We start from the raw sequence: 18,667 nt of genomic DNA, 5'->3' as shown, positions 1-18,667 counted from the left end.
CCCAGGGCTCGTGCCAGTGTGGAAGGAGGAAGGTGTGAGCCCTCCCCTCCTCACCCAAAGCCTTGGGTGGGCCCCTTGTGGCTGCCTCATGGACCAGCCACAGACTTTTCTTAAGCAATTTGTAAGTTTTAATACAAACCAGTCTACATTCATTCCTAAAAGGCTCATTTCCAGTAAAAAATATACACCAGTAAAAACATTCTCACAGAGCTAGGGCAGGGGGCTAAATGTTGCCCTGGGCCATGTCCCCAAGACTGACTCCCTAGGCCAGCTTGACAGGCACACAGAGAGGTGCCAGAGCAAGGCCAGGGCTCTTTGTCTTCGGGTCTGAGTGGGAGGCTCCCCAAAGAGGGAGGGAGGGAAAGTCCTTGGCCACACCCAGGCCCTCGCCCCAGGAAGACAGGATGCGGTGGGCATAGGGAGGAAGAGCGGCTACCTCTGCCTTCACTAACAGCAACCTTGGCTGTCCAGACCTCCCACCGCTGCTGCCCCTGCTCTTCCAAAAAAGGCTGAACCCTGGCCCCACAGGTTCATGGCTGACAGGAGACACAAGAGCAGAGGTCACTGGGTTATGGGACCCTGAAGGAGGGCAGCCCACAGGTACAGGGAGGGGACCAAGGGCCCCTCACTAAGCACATGAGGTCATACATTCAAAACCAGGACTGCCCTGATGCTAAGGCCACAGCTCTCAGCTCCTCTATAGGAAGACAAGGGATTCACAACAGCTGGGTTTGACACTGGGAGCTGGGCCCCCAGTGCCACAGAGCACAAGGGCAAGCCCTGAAACATTCATGATACCAACTGCCCAGATTCAGCAATGGGTCTGGCTTTAGCTCCAGGGACCAGGGCAATGACAGCCTCTGTGACCAACAGCTCAGAAGGGAGAGTTCATGCCCAGCTTAGTTTCAAACTGCAGCTTCTGTCGCTTCTGGTAGCGTACCCGGACTCTGGTGGGGCAGGAGAGTGAAGTCTAGGTTAGAGCAGTCCCCCAGGGCGGGACCCCAGAGGGGAGGGATGGGCAGCAGGTGGGGGGATGGGGCCCAGGATGTCAAAGGCTTAGCGAACATGCCTGAGCCCGGGGAGGGTGCCCTGCTGGCGGCTCACCGAATCTCATGCAGCTTCACGATCTCATTGGTGACCACCACAAGGACCAGGGAAAGGCATCCCAGAAGCCACGTGAGCAGAGGTACATCCTCCAGGCCAAAGTGGACATGGCTATCCCTGTGCGTCCACAGCTGCAGGTCCACCACCGTCTGGACCACCTGCCCCAGCAGCCTGCAGGAGGTGGCAGCCTGGCGTGAACATGGCTCTTCTTGCTTCCTTCCCTGCTTCCCTTAGTACCAACAGGGCACCACTCAACCCCTGGCCCAAATCCCACCCTTCAGTCAGTCATACCTGCCCAAGCCCCCTCCCCCTCCTCCCACCCTCCCTCCAAGCAATACTCACACCACAGGCACGGTTACAGCCCACCAGCGGTTCGTCAAGGGGCTCTTTCTCCACAGAGGCTTGGTGCGATGCACGTGGGTGATGGAAATGAAGACTGGAGGAAATAGGGTCCATAGGGGGTGTCAGACTTTCTCCAGCCCCATGCCTCACTCCAGGGGCACTTCACCACCACCATCGGCCCCTTCCCGGGAGCCCCTCACCCGTGTGCAGGATGGTCAGGGCGGCAGCGAGCTTCTGAGCCGACAGCAGCCCGTTGGCAAAGTCTTCAAACCAGGCTGGAGCAGCGTCGGCGTGGCTGCCAAAGCAAGGTGTGGGCTCAGCGTCCTCCGGGCCCCAGGAAAATGGGCTGGGTTTGGGGGCAGCCCGGGGTCAGGGGAGGGGAACCCACCTGCGCAGCATGATGGAGGAGCAGTTGGTGAGGTTGCGGGCCCGGGAGCTGTCGCAGAAGCTCTGCAGCGTGAAGCCGAAGCACACGAGGCAAGAGCTGACGGTCAGGCTGAATTTGAGCAAGAAGCAGAGCAGGAAGTAGTGCTGGGTCTGCGGGAAGAAGGCAGGCACGCCACCCGGGGCCCGGGGCCCTCTGGAGCACGGATTCGGCGGGCTCTTCAGTAAACGGGCAGGTGGGGGACGACGCGCAGGGACTGCCTGCCCAAGGGAGGGTCTCCCCCGGCCCACGACCACCACCTCTCCTTTGAGCCGGGACGTTCTGATGGAGGGTTGCTCCCTCCCGCAAGGCTCACCCCCTGCACACTCTCCCCTGGGGAAGGCCCAGGCTCACAGGACTCCCCCCTGCTCACCTTCCTGGGGATGGACTGAAGGTTCTTCCCCGTGGCCATAGACATGATGGAGCTATGGGGGGGCTTCCCCAGCAGAGACATGCTGAAAGGTAGAGATAGCACAAAGGGCAGCGACTATGGCCCTCTGTCCCCCAGTCCCACATGGCAAGTCTTTCAGGAGTCAGAACTTAGGGCAGAAGATGGAATAAGACAAGGAGAGCCCCTGGTGCCTCCTGTGCCAGGGCAGGTGAGCACTGAGCAGGCCTCCCAGAGCCTGGGCTCCCGGGGATGCTCGGGGACACCCTGACCCTGCCTGACTGGGCACAGAGGAACAGCACAGCCTCTCACCTGAGCAGAGGGTAGCAAAAACAGGACAGCCACAGGATATCGGTGGTGCTCAGCAGTGGTGGCAGCTGGACTAGGCAGGAGAGGAACTGGAGCAGGAAAACCCAGAAGCATGATTAGATTCTGGCACGAGGCAGGCTGCCGGGAGCCCCAGGGCTGCCTCACCCTGGGCCCAGACAGGTGCTCACATCCTGGCTGAGCGGAGCAGGGCTGGAGGGCATGCTGTTTTGCCAAGGGGGTCCTCTCTGAAAGCCCATGGTTTCTGAGGGCCCCTGGGCTGCGCTGTGTCGGCCCAGCCCCCACCTCAGACTCTCAGCTGGCCCTTGGAGGAAGGAGGGCAGGGAGCCAGGTCTGTGCGGGCCCCACCTCACCTGGATGACCACGAGAGTCAGCTGGCACTGCAGCAGGAAGAGGAAGCACTTGCGGACGCCGTAGGTGGCGTGCCGGGCCTAGGGACCGGGGGGGACAGACTGGCTGTGCCCTTCTGACTTCTCTCGGTCCCCATAGCTGACAAGCCTCAGCCAAGAGCCAGATGCCCCAGTCCTGCCAGGAGGCAGGGGAGACAACTGAACTGCCTTGGGGAGCTTCACTTGGTGGTGAACCGGCCCTTGGGAGCCCACATGGGTCCCCTATGTCTCTACTCCCCACCCTAGGCAGTCCCCGGACCCCTGCCCCCTCTACCTGTCCATGCCCCCACCTGCTCGATAAGCCGGATGATGCTGATGGTCTCCTCCTGGCGGAAGGCCAGGGAGCAGGGCAGACTGTTGAGCTGCCCGGAGAGCCGCAGGGGAGAAAGGCCGTCAGAGGCCTGGGCCATGCTGGTGCTGGTGGCGTAGCCAAACGTCTCCCAGGAGCAGCGGGATGGGTACAGAGGATCCAGAGCAATGCTGTTCAGCGCAGGGGAAGTGTGGTCCTGAGCTATGCTCCATGAAGATGCCCTCCACAGACTGAGCAAGCACCTGCTCCCTCTTCTCCCCACCATGCCCCAGTCCTTTGGTCCCAACCAGGACAAAATCAGTCATGAAATACACCCCAAGCCCACGCAAGTCTGGGCCCGAGGTCTCTGGGAGGAAGAGGCTGGCACCAGCTCTAGTTATCCTGACCTGATGTCACTCTGAAGGAAAAGGCAGCTGTTCCGCAAGTTTGCAGAGCTGCCCAGGCAGCAGGTCACCTCCCCATACTCCTGCATGATCTTGATCATCTCGCACATGGCTGAGGGGACAGAGTCAGGTGGCATGAGAGTCAGGCAAGTAGAGCCCCATGGGGAGCTCTGGGCAGAGACCCTCAGAAGGGGAACAGGAGCCAAAGGGAAGCCGAAGGGCCCATCTTCGGGACATTCTTACCCCAGAGCCTGAATATCATGTAACTAGTGTCACTTCTGACCCCTGAGGATGGGCACGCCCACTAGACTCCCCAGCTCATCTGGCCCAGGTTCCCCCACCATCTGCCTGGGAAACCAACATCCCCTCCAGAGCTCACGGGGCATCCAGACCCTGGATGCTCTGAGGTAGGGCCAGGCTGCCCAAGTAGCCATGACTGTAGCACTCACTCTCAGGGGTACAGTCGGTGAAGAGGGGTACCAGCAGAGGCACATTGTCAATGTTCTGCAGGTGGGGCCGCACCTGGTAGATGCCCCGGGGCAGCTTGGCCTGGAGAAAGGAGAGAGACCAGTGGCCTCAGGGTGGGAGAAAACGGTCTCTCCTCCCTCCCTTCTCTGGACCCAACATTCAGCCCCTTCTGGGGGCATGGGAGCACAGCCCCCATCATACCCGGTTGCAGTCCTCCAGGAAACTGGGGAGGTCACTGTCTGTAGGTTGGAAGCTGATGAGATCCGAGTGACCCTCCTCCTCCATCAGAAGGAGCCCTTCTGCATCATCTCGGGACACTGTAGGGACAAAAGCCTGTCCCTCACCTTGGGGCTGGCCCCTGGGGGCTGTTCTTGCCCTGCAGGTAGCACAGAACTTCCTGCGTCCAGGTCTCCTCTCCTCTGTCAACTGTCGGTGCCACAGGGGGATCAGAACCATTTTCCAAGGGAAGGGGGTCATCAGGATAATCCATGGAGGCTCTTCCTAGCTGTAGCTCCAAGGCAGAGGAACTGCCCATGCCCACCCCATCCCTCTGCAAACTTTGCCCTCACCCTGATTCAGGTCATCATGCAGGGAGCCAGCGTGGCTGGGGCTGGAGGGGGGGATCTCAGAGTCAGGCATGTCACCATTGGGCGTAAGGGAGATGTGGCAGTTCCAGCCTGTCTCCAGGCCCATCTTTTCTGCAAACACCTGCAAAAGGCAGATGGCAATGAACAGTGGGCCCAAAAGCCTGTGGGAAAAAGGGTCAGTGACAACATAGGGGGATTGCTCTCCCCACCTTGCTTTTGAGTTCATCTTCCAAAGAGAAGTACACGAAGCGGATGCAGGCATTGACCAGCCCATCAATGAGGCGCACAACATCCAGCCGGGCCTGGTACTGGGAGGACACCATGCCCATGAAGATCTGGCCGCTCAGGGCCTGCATGCAGTCTTCCTTCTCCAGTACCTCCCCGATCCCTTCTTCAGGTGGCACAAGGCACAAACCCAGCCAGGACACCCAGGAACCAGCAGATTCCAGGAGGCAGCCCAGGCCACACACACACCCACACCCACACACGCACACGCACACGCACACGCACACACACATACACAAACACGCAAGCACGCATGCACACAGCCAAGACACATAGAGGAACCAACAGACACGGGAGAAAAGACAATGAAAGGTACTCATCAGTCCAGTGATGATTCTAAGGAGTAACATCAGAGCCCAGCCCAGGTCGAGGGCTAGGGGGCTGGCCCCGCCCTTAGCAATGGCTTCAGTTCAGTTACTTGGGTCAAAAGACACCATGAGGCTGTGTGTTGCCGGAGTTGGGAGTTGGGGGGTGGCTCTCAGTCCCTCTGTTCCAGCAGGGTTTGTAACCTGGCCTTTTGTCTGATTAGCATAAGGCCAGTACCCTGTTAAATGCTGCTGTTGCTGCTTTATAACCTCCAAAGAAAGTTCATTATCCCCCTGGAGCGCCACAAGAACCCCATGAGGAGGGCAGAGGAGGCACCAGGTTATACATGAGGCCTGGAGGACTTGCCCACATCACCAGATAGTGAGTGCCACCACAGCGTTCCAGGTCCAGGGCTGTGCCCACTGTCCCCTCTGCTATGATCAACTCCATGGCCCCCCAGAAGTCCTTCCCACTCCTGGCCCGGAATGGAATGGCCTTGCCCAGTACCGTCAGAACTCCAGCTGTTGTGGCGGGTGCCGAGTTTGATGGGGATGGTGCTGGGCAGCTCACACATGGTGAAGATGCTGCTCTGGCCAGGCGCCTGCACCAGCTCGATGCACTTGCCATTGAGCTGAGAGGACAGGGCACAGCTCATGGGCTTGTAGGCAAAGGCAGAGCAGTAACCAGACAGGCAGGCTCGCTGGTAGAAATCCAGCACTTTCTTTCTGCCAGGGAAGCAGGGCAGAAGTGAGGTAAGTGGCCCTGGGATGCCCCCGTGCTGTGAGCCTGGCAGACAGACTGCCAGAGCTACCTGCCATTGCCCCTCATGCATGCTTCCACCCACCGGTCAGAACCCGAAAGAGGGTAGATGTCGGCTCCATCCCAGAAGTCTGTGCAGGCCTCCAAGACCACATCAGCTGTGCCATGGGACAGCATCTGTTCTGTGCCTGAGTTTGGGGGCAGAAAAACCATGAGTGCCCCAAGCCACCACTCCCGTCACTCCTACCCCGGTAATACACTGCCATCCTTGACAAGGGTGCTATGGAGCCCCTGGTGGGGATGGGAACTCTCCAGGCCTCATGGTAGCAAGCCTGTGTGGAACATTGCTGGGCTTGTAGTGCAGGCACTAAGTTGCCCATCGTTCAATCCCAACGTCTGTGGCCATGACCATCCTGGCCCTGGTCCCCAGATCCAATCCCTACCACATTTGAGGTTTTGGGAAGCAGTCTAGTGCTCATCTGCCCAGCCCTTCCTAAAAAGAGATTACCTAAAAAGTGTCCCAACCCACCAAGCTCCTGGAAGGTTTGGCCTGATGTGGGCCAGAAGCATGGGGGACTCACTGGTGGTGGTGTCCTTGATAAAAAGGCTGATCATATGGCTGAGAGGCGGGCGCCGCTTGGTGACACAGGAGAGCCTTCCCAGTGAGGTTTCCTTCACCATCTCAGCACTGGGGAGGCGGTAGAGTGCAAGGTGGTTCTCCTGCTTGAAGAGTTCCTTGGCCCCAGGAGTAAAGCCTGCAGGATAAGGGATGATAACTCAGGGCATCTGGGAGGAAGTCCTTACCACCTACACTTCCCACCCCACATGGAGAGAATCCAGGCAGGCTGGTTCCTTCTACCTGTTCATCCTACCACCCATTATTTTCCCAGATTACGAAGTGGTGTCAAACAGCAGTGTCTGGTTATAGGGACAATCAGAAGCTAAAAGGGTTGACAGTGCTTCTGCCAAGTGCCATGCCCAGGACTGGTCTGTTTGGAGCCAGTGGCCAGAGGCTGCGCACCAATGAGGCGGGCGAGCTCGCAGAGGCCCCAGGGCACATGCACGGGGAGTACAGCGCTGTGGCTCTCCTGCAGGGCGATGTTGCACAGGTGGTCTGAGAACCGGCACAGCCGCTCGGTGACACTAGGGTTACACAGGTTCAGCAGCACGTTGAGGCCCAGGGGCTTGAGGGAGGTGAGATGGAGCTGCCAGTTGGAGTCATCGAACTGAATGCAGGAGGGGTTCTGCTGGTCCTGAGACAGGCTAAGCATCTCCAAGTGGTAGTCACACACAAAGTCCTCTGCCTCGGAGGGCTCACTGTCAAGCCCACGCTGGGTCTGGAGGAAATGTGGAGGAAAAAGTGCACCTCAGCCTGGGCGGGGCGAGGGGCTGGCCAAGATAAGGCCCCTCCCAGCAGATATGCTAGGGCACCCTCTCACAGTCCCTCCCTGAACCTCTCTCCCATCCTTCCTGGGCTCTACTATTTACGCCATAGCACTGGCCATGCCTAGGAAGAGGTGACCAGGCCAAGGAGGAAATAACAGAGGCTCGTGTTCAGCCAGAGGAAAGTACTGGAGAGGGAGCCACTGGTGGTCTGTCTTGGAAGGTCGTGACTGGGAAGAAGGGCCGTGTCCCAACGAATTACCATGGGCAAGACCTGGAAAGCAGCAAAGGGCCTACTTCACGGAAGAGCCCTGGGTGAGGCCTCAGGAGGCAGCCCTGCCTGGCCAGGCTGGAGGCCTGACAACGGAGGCCCTGGCGTCTGTGCCTTCGGCTCCAGCTGCCCAGGCTGGGCTGGGCCACACGGACCCCTCTGGTGGGGGAGGCAGGACGCCCTGTGGCTGATGAAGTGACTGCCCTCCCCTCTCTCCTCTCACCTTGCCGGGCTCTTCACCGCCCTCTGTGTCCCTGCTGAAGCTCACGTTGGAGCCAGAGGGGTGTTTGCTACGGCCGTGTGCTTTGTGGTGAGAGTAGGGTTCAGGGGGCTTGGGACCATCGCCAGGCCAGTCACCATGCTCCTGCTCACTGGGAAGGTGCAGGCCAGTGTTCAGGGAGGCAGCCAGGAGGGTGTCCCGTTCATGGGGCTGAGGAGAACAAGGAGCGCAGGCCTTGCACCAGGGTCCCAATGGCTGAGGGGCAGGGCAGTTGTGTCCCCTCCCTGCCTTGTCTGGTGGCTCCACCTGAACTGCTCAGAAGCAGACCCTAATGGTGCCGGGAGCCCTTCTTCTCCCTCCTCGCCTCACCCTCCCTGAGGCCACCAGCTCAGCCCGGAGCTGGGCCCTGGGAGCCAGCCGTACCTCCTCCTCTACCTCCGGGTGGCAGAAGGAGTGGGCGGACAGGTCATCTGTTAGGTCCTCGTGGCTGCTGTGTGGGGGCTCCACCTTCCCGCTGAAGAACAGCACGGTCTCTGGGCTGGGGTTTGGCCATGACAGGATCCCCTGCTTGTCCACACAGCACAGAACCTATAGGGATATGGGGATTGGCTGGGGCTTGGCATTCCCCAACCTGCCAGGGGCCATTTAAGTGGCAGACAGGCACCTGGCATAGACCTGCTGAAACCCGGCCCTTCCTTGGGGCCCACGCTCACCGTGACTGAGCCCAGGCTGTGCAGCAAGCTGGAGCTGTGGCTCAGGGTTGGCGATGTCCCCCGGATCACCCGCAAGAAGTGGCCCCAAATGCAGCGCAGCATTTCCTGGTGGGAGACAAACAGTCTGCAAGGCTGTTTGGGGCTCTGCTGTATTTCCCTGGAGCTAGCCTCTGGGCCTAACATGGAAAACAGTTCAGGGGGCACCAGGAAGCTGGGGTAGAAAGACATTTGTCTGGGCAGGGCAGTGACTCGGTGCCCATGCAAGATGGGTGGAAGGGGGACTCCAAGAGCCTGCTGGAGGTTTGAAGGCCATAAAGTAGGGAACTCCCAGGGTTCTGGAAGGGGCCTAAGGGAGCTTAGGTTGGTGGCTACAGGGGCCTGGGGCAGAATCCCTCCCAGGTGTGTGTACCTGAGTTGAGACAGCTTCTGTATAGCTGCTGAGTGTGTCCTCTGAGAACTTGGCCAGCTGCGTGGAGAAGAGGGCGTGAGCCTCCAGGAGGAAGCTGCCACACCAGTCCCACGCCAGCAAGGCTCCCATCACCGTTGGTAAAGGGTACCAGGCAGGCCCCGAATCCCCGTCTGCTGAGAGCCAGGACGGATGCTCACCCGCCCTCAGAACCTGGCCTGGAGGCTCTTCTGCCCGGACAGGGCAGAGCCCTGGGAGAGGTGCTGGGGGCCTCCCCATGCACTGGGCCCATAGTGGGCCTGGGCTTCTGCCCATTTAGTGAGCACAGCCAATGCCCCCCTTTTGTTCCTGCTGTCCCCCAGATGCCTTGGAACACCTACCAGGGAGCTGGGGGAGGCCTTGCTCATCTGGGCCAGGACACGGGCTTCTCCACAGGCTGTTGCCAGAACCCAGAGGGCCGGAAAGAGCAGGGGCAGGATGGGCAGGACGCCATTCACCTGGGGAGGAGCAAACCTCACTGCAGGCTCTGCAAGGAGCACGGGAGGGACAGGGACAGAGGAAGGGCTTTCCTGGCCTGAGGCCACTCCCTGAGTGGAAAGGGGCAGCTGTCCTGGGCAAGAAGGGAGGACGGGAAGCAGGCCTTCTTAGCTGAGGCTGGAGGGAACGCTGGGCTGCCCTCAGAGAGGGAGGGACACTCAGGGCGCCATGAGGGAAAGAGAGAAGCACAACAGAGGGAAGGGCAGGCCTCACCTGCAGCTGGAGGAGGGTGTACTGCCAGGACGTGACGCCGGGTGCATTCAGCACAAAGCGCAGGGCATTGGTGATGAGGAAGCCAGCCTGTTGGGGACAGGAGAGGTGCAGGCTGACTCCTGACTGGCAGAGAGGGACCCAGGCTCTAGGGCTCCCTGGCCCTGCCCACTCACAGCCCCAGCCTGGCCAGCTCACTCCAGGACCCCTATCTTCACTCACACACTCACTGAGTCTGGCCCTGAGGTGCCCCGTCTCCTGCCCGGACCCCGCCACCCGCCTTACGCACCAGCACCACAGGCACAGCATACTGCAGCATCACCCATTGCACCGTGAACCTCTCGTTGTCCAGGGCGGTGACTGGGCGGGACAGGGCCATGTCCAGGCACCATCTGCAGGAAGAGGTGACCCTGCACTCAGGCAAGCCCTGCTCAGGGGAGAGGCCAGAAGCCTGTACCCTCTATGTGAGTCACTGAGCCTGCAATTCCCTCCCACCTCCAGCCCCAGCAGAGTGGTTCCTGGGAGCGTGGCCCGTGGAGGCCCCCAGAGCTGCCCTCAGAGCACAGAGAGGGAGCGATCACCCAGTCTAAGAATCCTCACCGACCCTAAAGAATCTATCAAGATGCCAGTCCTGCGGGGCCTCCTTCCCCATCACCCCACCCCCTGCTCATGGGAGGCATTGGGGAAGAGGAGAAGTTGGGGGGAGGAGGAAGGCAGGGAGCACCCCTACCTGATGTTGTCAATCACTGGGGTCTCAAGGACTCGGAAGAGCCGGTGCTGCTGGGGGTTCTGTGGCCCTTTCTTCACTTCTCCCCGGGGGGAGGGGGGTGGTGAGAAAGGGGGAAACAGGTCTCCAGGCTCCAAGACAATGTGTTCATCATCCTGCCAGTGATGGAGGGGAGGGGAGAGAGGGTAATTAAAGGGTCCTATCAGAAGCCACTCTCCCTAGACAATTCCAGCCAAGTGGAGACATCTCCTTGGGTTGGGGACCATGCACCATCAGGTTAGCAAAGAGCCAGCTGGGGTGGAACCTGCAGGACTGGACTCCAAGCTGCTTGAGGATCAAAGAAAAGAACAGGACAAGGAGGGGAAAGATGTCCCAGCTCTTCTCTGGTCTCCTAGAGCCTTTGCCAAGAAGTCTACGAGCTGTCCAGGAAGCTGCAGAATTAAGCCCTGGGGCCCTCCCACCATTGCTTGTGGGTGCTCCCACAGCATTTAGCAGGGGAGGAGAAAAGCCTCGAACTACCTTAATCCCCCTCAGAGAGGCGAACGATTCTTGGCCGGGCCTCAGAGCTATGATATCTCCTTCTACCAACAGGCTAACTGGCAGGTTGACCAGACGTCCATCTCTGTAGGCCCAGTGCAGTGACCAGGATGGTGCAAAGGGCATGTGGAGGTCTGGGTACATGGCATCTGACCACTTGATCTCCTTGCCATCCCTGAGGGCATCTGAGGAGGGTACAAAGAGGGAAACGACCTCACCTACAGCCAGATCAGGCACACCCCGAAGCTCGTCTACTCTTCTTCCCTTCCGGGAAGTCCTGCATCAATACACATCATTCATTCCAGTACCTCCCCTCTTCCAAGGTCACCTCCCCCGTGAAGCCACTCCCAACCAGTCTGGCCCAGGCACTTGCTCCTCCTCTGAGCACCTGAAGCTCGTTTCTTTGTACCCCGTTCCATTCAAATACATTTCACAAACATTGTTGAAGGCTTTGAGGGGTATGCTGGATGGAGGGGAGGTCAAAGGTTAAGATGAAATGGTCCCTGTTCTTGAGGAGCCACAACCAAAAGGGGAGATGAGACATGTGGGAGGATAACTCCGAATAAGGCAAATGTGCTAAGAGTGTTGGGAAAGGCGTCAGTTGGGAGAGAACGCAGGGGCCCAGAAGAGCTGAGGCGATCACAGATGGCTTTGTGGAAAAGGGAACATTTAAGATGGGTCTTGAAGAACGGGCAAGATTTTGTCAGGTGGAGAAGAACGAGGGAGAAGCATCCCAGGTTAGATGGACCGCAGCACAAAGGCACAGGGTCAGGGAAGTCTGCAGTGGGTTTAAGACTAGTGAGTAGTTTCAACGTGAGGTTCAGGAGCCAGAGAAGGTCAGAGCCTGTGCCAGAGGTTCTGGGAGGCCACGTGGGCTTTAATGAGCAAGAAGGAGCCACTGACGGTTCTAAGGAGACTAAGCTCCCGGAGAGCACCGCCCAACTCCTTCAATCAGTGTGGTACTCCCAGAGCGAGGCACGTGGCCGCAATTAACCAATCATTTCAGATGAACCAGCGCGTTCTCACTTGGCATTTAAACTCACTGCCCAGAGCACTGGAGAAAGGCTTCATGGGAGTAGATGCCGCTTCTCTTCTAAGACCATGTGTCCCACGTGTCTCTCAAAAGAGCCTAATGTAATCCTCAATCCATAGCCAGGGCTTAATAAATGCTAGCTGAACAGAGGGAGGGCTTAGCAGCAATCTAAGCAGTTCCCTCCTTTAGGATCTGGGCTGCTCCATTTTGGGGCACCTGGCTCCCTGCCCCTGACCCCAATTCTTTTAAGTATCTCAAACTTCTCTGGTCCACATGGCCACCCCCCTGGTAGAGGACCAGCAGATACAACAGACTTGGAAGACAAAACCTCAACTGTCCTCTTGCCAAGAGAGGGTTTTCTCTGTTAGTCTCCCAATGTTAGCAAACTGAAAAGCCTACCGGGCCGCCATTAGCCATTCTGCCTGCCCAGACCACTGCCTGTGTACACACAGCTGGTCCACGGCTCTCCTGTCCTGCTCCAAAGAGGGCAGGGCATCCCCCTAACTCTCCTGATGCCAAGAGCCCCAGAACACTGAGCACAGGCAACACCGATGTGCTAGGCACCCTGTTCCCAGGGCATCTCTTCCCTCCTGACACGCCCGAGCCTTGGTCCCACCTTGGATTTGGTCGATGATCCCTCGGAGTCTCCGCTCTACCTCCCGACGCTTCAGTTGATCTTGCCGCCCAATGAGGACCAGGTTGAGAATGAGCAAGAGGAACAGCGCCGAGGCATTCACCAGCTCCACCCCGTGGCTGGTGGGAAGAGGGGAGGGGTACTGGCAGGGACAGAGGCTCTCCAACCCTGCCGACCCAGGCCCCTAGACCTCACCACCACCCTGAGCCCCTGCAAAAAGACCGTCTCATGCTGGTGCTGCCGCCAGCCAGCCAAGAGGCCGAGGACTCCCAGACAACCGAGGCACCAGCTACGGGGCAGCTCTCCGCTGGGCTGTCCCGGGGGGAACAGCAGGACAGGCCTCCCCGGGGCTGTGGCTGCGTACCTGCCGGCCGGCTGGCTCCCGGAGCAGCCCAACAGCAGGAGCACAGCCAGCAGCATGAGCGAGGCCCCCGGCCAGTGGAAGCAGGAGCAGCGGTTACCGTGGTGCAGGAAGCTGCTGCTCCACATCTCCTGAGGGGCAGGGGCCGGACAGGGAGACGCGGGGACAAAGAAATGCGACGCTGCTGAGATCCTCTGCTAGAACCTGCCCACTGTCCCCCCACATCCACCCGACCCAGCCCCTGTGGCCACCTCTGTCTCCCTGCTTTGGTCTCGGGGTCCAGCCTTGGGCTCCGGAAGCAAGTGGGGTCAGCACACTACTCTGAAGGGGAACCCTGGCTTCTTTCTGAGTTTTGGCAATGCCGTAGTCGGGTCATGCCATTCAGGGTGATGGGGCGAGGCACAGAACTGAGAATATGCCCACCCAAGCTTCTGCCATCCCAACTAGGCCCTGGCCTCCCTGGGAAGAAGGTTCACCTTCCACGTAAGATGTTTTTTCTGCTTTCTCAGGTGTCCTTCCAGGACCGCCTCCAGCTGCTCCTTCAGGATGCTGAGGGCCTTCCTGGTGGACAGGCCCAGGGCCAAGGGTGGCTCGCCCTGGAGGGAGGCAGGAGGTGCTTACCATCTCCCAGGAGGCCCCTGCCAAGACAGGGCTCTCTGTCGCCCACTGGACACGTCCCCTGCCACATCCCCAGGCCCTTCCCCTGCTCCTCCTGACTCCTCCCCTCTCCTTCCTCCCCTGGCCCCAGTCCCTCAGGGTGTAAGCACATGCAAACCTCCACCAGATTAAAAGATGTTGGAGTACACAGTCCCCTACTCTTCAAAGCCAAGTTTAAAACAAAAACAGACACAAAACTGTCTATACTCAGTGTTTTCTAACTTGACTCAGTTGAGTCCCCTGGGCCTTCCCTTAACTCTTGACCTGCAGCCATCAGTGTCTCCCAGCCACTCACCTCTCAAGTAACCTCTCTGCTGCTATCTTTCAGATTTCACAGGCCAGAAAATACATGATTTTCAAGTGGGTAGAGGAGACTTAACAGAGAGAATAACAGAGATGCTAGGTTTTCCTTGCCCCTCATAAAAGCACTAAGAAAAAAGTCCCACCATCCTCTGCGGCTGCCATTTCATAAAAGTGAGGATATTGCGATACTACTACATCAGGAGGGACACAATCTCAGGAGACAGCAGCTCCCCAGAGAGAACTGTGCACCAGTGACACCGGACCCTCATCTCACTGAGGATGGGAGAACGAGGTATAGATGAGAGTGGTCCCTGGTGTCACATTGTCCAGTATGACCTGGCCTGGCCTCTCCTTGTTGAGGCCCCTGTTCCCGAGCTTCTGTCCTATTTTCCACTTCTCTGGTTCTGGCTGTTCTTTCCCATCCACCCACCCCACAGTCCCCCCGAGACATCTTCTCAATATCTCTCTGTGTGTTTCCAGGGAGACCTCAGCCACGGTCATGGAGTCACCCACCACCAATAGAACTTGTAAGTTCTACCTCTAGCCTGACAATTATCTGGAAGCTACTAACTGCCTCATAGCTGTGTCACAGGTGCCTAGGAGTTGGATTGTCCAGAAACCCCAAATTTGCCCCCCGCCCCTGCACCACAGGCAGTACTCTGCCTGAGCTACCACACACCCCATCACCCAGGGCAGAAAACCCCACTCAGGCCTACCCTCACTCCCACCCTCCCTACCCTCCCACCCCATCCCTACCTTCATCGCTACCTGTTCCCAAACTAACAAACACTCCAGCCAGAGGGGGGGCCCCCTCCACATCTGATCACATGACCCTACTACCTTTCAAATCAGGCCCAGACTCTTGAACATGATCTGTGATGTGCCAGCTTCTCCGGCCTCCTTCCTGCCATTCCACACACTCCCAGCTCATGTGCAAATACCTTTGTGTATTATGTGGCCGAGAACACACTCCCTGCCCCAGACAACTCTTACTTCTCCTTCAAGACTCAGCTGAACAGGGGGAGGTTTGTACTCCAATAGCACCCTGGGTGGCCTGGGTCACAGTCTGCCATCTCACGGAGAATTGTCATTGTCGATTTACTTGTCTGGCTCTCCACTAGACTGCCAATTCCTTGAAAACAGGTACCGAATTCTCCCATCTCCACACTCCTCCCCCGAGCCACTAAGATGTGCCTGGCACATAGCAGCTCCTCAATGAATACTTGCTGAATGAATGAATGCACATGTAGCTTTGCTGACCCCAGTGATATCTCAACCAGGGATTTTCGTTCGACCCGGGAGCTGTAGCGGAAACACCTGGAGCTCTTAAAAACATGGACGCCTGGACCCTATACCAGACCTACTGAATCAGAACTCTGGAGGCAAGGCCTTTCCCAGGTTGAATGTGATTCACAGGTCCCCAGCTCGGGGGGTCCTCGGAAAAAGGACACCCCTAGGGAAGCCAATGCCGCAGGAGAGGGGTTTTTTTCCCATGGCCACCTGAGTTACCCCCAGAGAAATTCCTGAGCAGGAGGAGCAAAGCCTCAGACCTGGGGAGCCAGGAAAGGGACTCGGAGCTTCTGGCTGAGTCCTGGCCAAGGTGGCTGAGCCAGGATGCTCTGACCACAGGCTCGCTGCCCTCCTCCTTTCACTCCTACCACCGCACACCTGCCTTCCCAGGCTCTGCCCCAGCTTTGCCCACCAACATTCCAGATTCCTGCTCCCTGCCTGTCTCCATGTCCCCCCACTCCTTGGCAGCTTTACCCCTCGCAGGAACCCTCACCTCCATGACCAGAAGGGGCTGCTGGTGTGAGGGCAGTAGCCCACGGCTGCAGACCTGGCATGGCACCTGAGCAGGCCCCCACTCCCCAGCCTCCTGCCAGCTTCCGCAGCCTGAGAGATGAGGACGTGCCCCAGAGTGGGCCTTGTCCAAAGACTTCCAGGTCCCTTGCCTGAATCCCACCTAATCCCTGCTCTTCACAGTGGCTTTGGGTGATTATGAGGATAAGAACTGCTTCTTCCCAGAGGGGACAACTGGTTATTTCAGCTCAGGAAGAAATGGCTTTCTGGGCAGGGGCCTGCACCCCAGCATTGGGCAAATAATGCACCTCAACCATCCGCTCCCACTTTGACAGGGATCCTGAGGCCTCCCTGAAGGGCCATGGTCCAGGACAAATGAACGTCAGGTAAGGCAAAGGTCTGTACCTCTGCCTCCTCGAGTCCTAACACAGGAGGGATGAAAATCCTCCAGGAGGCCTGCCCACATCGAAGGGGATGCCCAGGCTCAGGGAAGAGGGAATTTGGAAGGCACAGCCGCTGTGCACCAGGCCCGGGAGAAAGTAGGGCCTTCCGGGCCTCCCCAACTCCCTGCCCTTTTCTCCTTCCAGTTGCAACTTCCGAACTCCCGCTCCCTCGCCACAGTGAAGTGGGTGAGAGTTCCCAGGGTGGACTTGCCCAGGCCAGGCCTCCTGAAATGACAAAAGTGAGAAAACCTCCTAGAGGCAGGGAAGGGCAGGCTGCAGAGGCGAAAGGTTGCACACCTAAAACAGGGGTTGGGAGGCTGAACGACGGGCCAGGCAAATCCCAGGGGCTGCCAGGTCACCTGGGAAGCCAGAATGAGGACTGTGCTCAGGAAGGCAGGAAAAGGCTAAAAGGAGAAGCCAGAGAGCCAGGATGGTGTCCCTCCGGCAGCTAGGACTTTGGTCACACAGCTTGCCTTGTGGCTGTCCTGACATCTGCTGCCTTATTCTATGTGCCCCCAAGCCCAGGACCTCCTCCTCCCTCGCCCAGCAATTGATTCGCTCTTTCTCTGTGCCCCCAGGTTCCTAGAACCTGCATGCTGCTGCTCCAGGTGTGGGAGGTGTGCGGCACCAGTGGAGGCCGGAGGGCGCCTGCACAGCTGTGTGCATCGCCCCCGCATGGTGTGTCTGGTCGGGAGCACCAACCCCACACTGGCTATTAAAGACAGCACAGCAGAGGAAAAATGAACCATTCTGTAATTACATGCCTTCCAAAAGTGCCTGCCTGCACAGGCTGGTCCTGGGGTGAGGACACAGCCTTCTGGGCCAGCCCATTCTCTACAGCCCGAACTGCATGATCCAACTGCCACAGCCCCTCACCGAAACCAAAGGGCAACATCTCCCCGGCCTCCGGCAGGAGGGTCCCAATTACAAGTGAGCTCCCTGCTTCTCATTATGCCACGGTGTCCCCCCGTGCAGTGTGAGGCCAAAGCTGAGGAATGTGGTGGAAGACCCTCACCCTTTCCAAACGAAATTCAGAAAGGGCTGGTGGGTGAGGGGCTCTGCCAGCCTTCCTCAAAGCATGAGTTAGACTGAGCACCCTGGGGTGCCTGGGCACCAATAGAGAGACTGCATGAGTTTGTTCAAGAAATAAGGACCTGAGTCACACACACACACACAGTCTAAGGCCTGCTTTTCTTGCCTGTAGAGCCAAGAAGGGTAAGGAAAACCTAGCCCAGCCTTCAGTACCCAATGGCAGTAATAGATTCTTCCTGCTTCCCAGATGCTCGGAAGCTCCCACCCCATTGCACCGTTAGGCACCTCCACAGACGTTTCTGGGGCAAGAGGCAATGGCTAAGCAAGGTCTCTACCCCAGCGAGTGGGGGCGACACCCAGCTTCCCCACTTACACTGATGCTGTGCAGGGAGAAACAACCCCATCCCACTGTTTTAACTGCTTGAGCTCAGCAGCCACATTGACAGAGAGTAAGTCGAGGCTCTAGGAAGCTCAGCTCAGGCAAGGCTGGGACAAACGCCCTTCATGAGCCATGCTGCTACTCTCTGTCCCCTCATCAAAGGGGGACACTGGCAGGGCACGGGGATTAGGGGGAACAGCAGGCTGGTGAAAGGACCCCATCCAACACCTCAGAACTACAAGCAGTCTGTTACTGAGCAGGGCCAGTTCTGCAGGGCCTGAAGCTGAGCCCTTGGGTCAGTCTAACAAGTCTTCAGAGAGCCAACATCCCTGGGGTCTCCTGCACCACTCCAGTCAGATTTCTCAGGTGGCCCAGAGCCATAAGCCCCATCCCCAAGCCCCTGTCCTTTCAGCATGTCCCCCGACCCCAAGGTTCTTACCCCAGTCATTTTCCTTCCTATTCTACCTGTTTCAGGAGCAAGCGGAATCAAGGTCCCCTAGGCTCAGGTACAGTGGTTATGAATTTACAACTTGATCCTTGGCCTTGACAACAGCAGGTAACCAGTAATTAGAACTGGCTGGCCCCTCGGCCAGGTCCCTGCCATCACAGCCTTCTTGTCCAGCACAAGTGGAGAGGGGACCCAAAGCGGGATACCATAAATGCCCGCATCACTGAGGCAGGGAATCAGCTACCAGACACAGGGCCTTTAGAGCAGTCATGATAAATCTCTTCAGACGGCCTCTGAAGCCAGGCGAGTCAAAGCTGCAACCTTCCTCCTCTTCCTAGCGCTACTGGCCTCACGCTGACCTTGGCACTTCTAGCCATCTTCCTCCTGCAGCCACCAAGACCAAGAAAGAAATCACCCCAGTCCCAGTTGCTCCTGAGTCAACAAAACCCCCTTCCTGGCCCCAAGGAGGGGTGGCATCCAGGCCCAGAGCTTCCTGTCACT

At 58.3% G+C, this 18,667-nt stretch overlaps 1 protein-coding gene across 11 annotated transcripts in view; it reads right to left on the bottom strand.

Moving 5' to 3' along the window:
* Positions 1-105: 105 nt before the first annotated feature.
* The window catches only part of TMEM94 (transmembrane protein 94), a 32,920-nt gene continuing 14,358 nt past the window's right edge, over positions 106-18,667 (bottom strand). For 5 of the 11 annotated variants that reach the window (XM_036997127.2, XM_036997129.2, XM_073235911.1 and 2 more), the window contains 30 exons: positions 13,581-13,700; positions 13,108-13,235; positions 12,726-12,862; positions 11,059-11,261; positions 10,543-10,694; positions 10,102-10,204; positions 9,816-9,902; positions 9,446-9,562; positions 9,069-9,125; positions 8,660-8,764; positions 8,370-8,534; positions 7,950-8,156; positions 7,094-7,409; positions 6,654-6,827; positions 6,158-6,260; positions 5,821-6,038; positions 4,932-5,113; positions 4,705-4,843; positions 4,337-4,452; positions 4,117-4,216; positions 3,671-3,779; positions 3,265-3,454; positions 2,939-3,016; positions 2,571-2,656; positions 2,244-2,325; positions 1,835-1,983; positions 1,647-1,741; positions 1,447-1,540; positions 1,105-1,275; positions 106-947 (listed from right to left, as the gene is read on the bottom strand). In XM_036997127.2, the coding sequence (XP_036853022.2) occupies positions 875-947; positions 1,105-1,275; positions 1,447-1,540; positions 1,647-1,741; positions 1,835-1,983; positions 2,244-2,325; positions 2,571-2,656; positions 2,939-3,016; positions 3,265-3,454; positions 3,671-3,779; positions 4,117-4,216; positions 4,337-4,452; positions 4,705-4,843; positions 4,932-5,113; positions 5,821-6,038; positions 6,158-6,260; positions 6,654-6,827; positions 7,094-7,409; positions 7,950-8,156; positions 8,370-8,534; positions 8,660-8,764; positions 9,069-9,125; positions 9,446-9,562; positions 9,816-9,902; positions 10,102-10,204; positions 10,543-10,694; positions 11,059-11,261; positions 12,726-12,862; positions 13,108-13,235; positions 13,581-13,700 (4,056 nt within the window). In that variant the 3' untranslated portion in view covers positions 106-874. Of the gene's footprint in view, positions 948-1,104; positions 1,276-1,446; positions 1,541-1,646; positions 1,742-1,834; positions 1,984-2,243; positions 2,326-2,570; positions 2,657-2,938; positions 3,017-3,264; positions 3,455-3,670; positions 3,780-4,116; positions 4,217-4,336; positions 4,453-4,704; positions 4,844-4,931; positions 5,114-5,820; positions 6,039-6,157; positions 6,261-6,653; positions 6,828-7,093; positions 7,410-7,949; positions 8,157-8,369; positions 8,535-8,659; positions 8,765-9,068; positions 9,126-9,445; positions 9,563-9,815; positions 9,903-10,101; positions 10,205-10,542; positions 10,695-11,058; positions 11,262-12,725; positions 12,863-13,107; positions 13,236-13,580; positions 13,743-18,410; positions 18,551-18,667 lie in introns of those variants that run through there. The other 6 variants (XM_036997128.2, XM_036997131.2, XM_073235912.1 and 3 more) reach the window with 5 other exon arrangements.

Source organism: Manis javanica, chromosome 4 (genome assembly GCF_040802235.1).
Source record: "Manis javanica isolate MJ-LG chromosome 4, MJ_LKY, whole genome shotgun sequence".
Lineage (NCBI taxonomy): Eukaryota > Metazoa > Chordata > Mammalia > Pholidota > Manidae > Manis > Manis javanica.
Note: the sequence above shows the minus strand (reverse complement) of the source record. Positions and strands in the feature narration are given on the sequence as shown.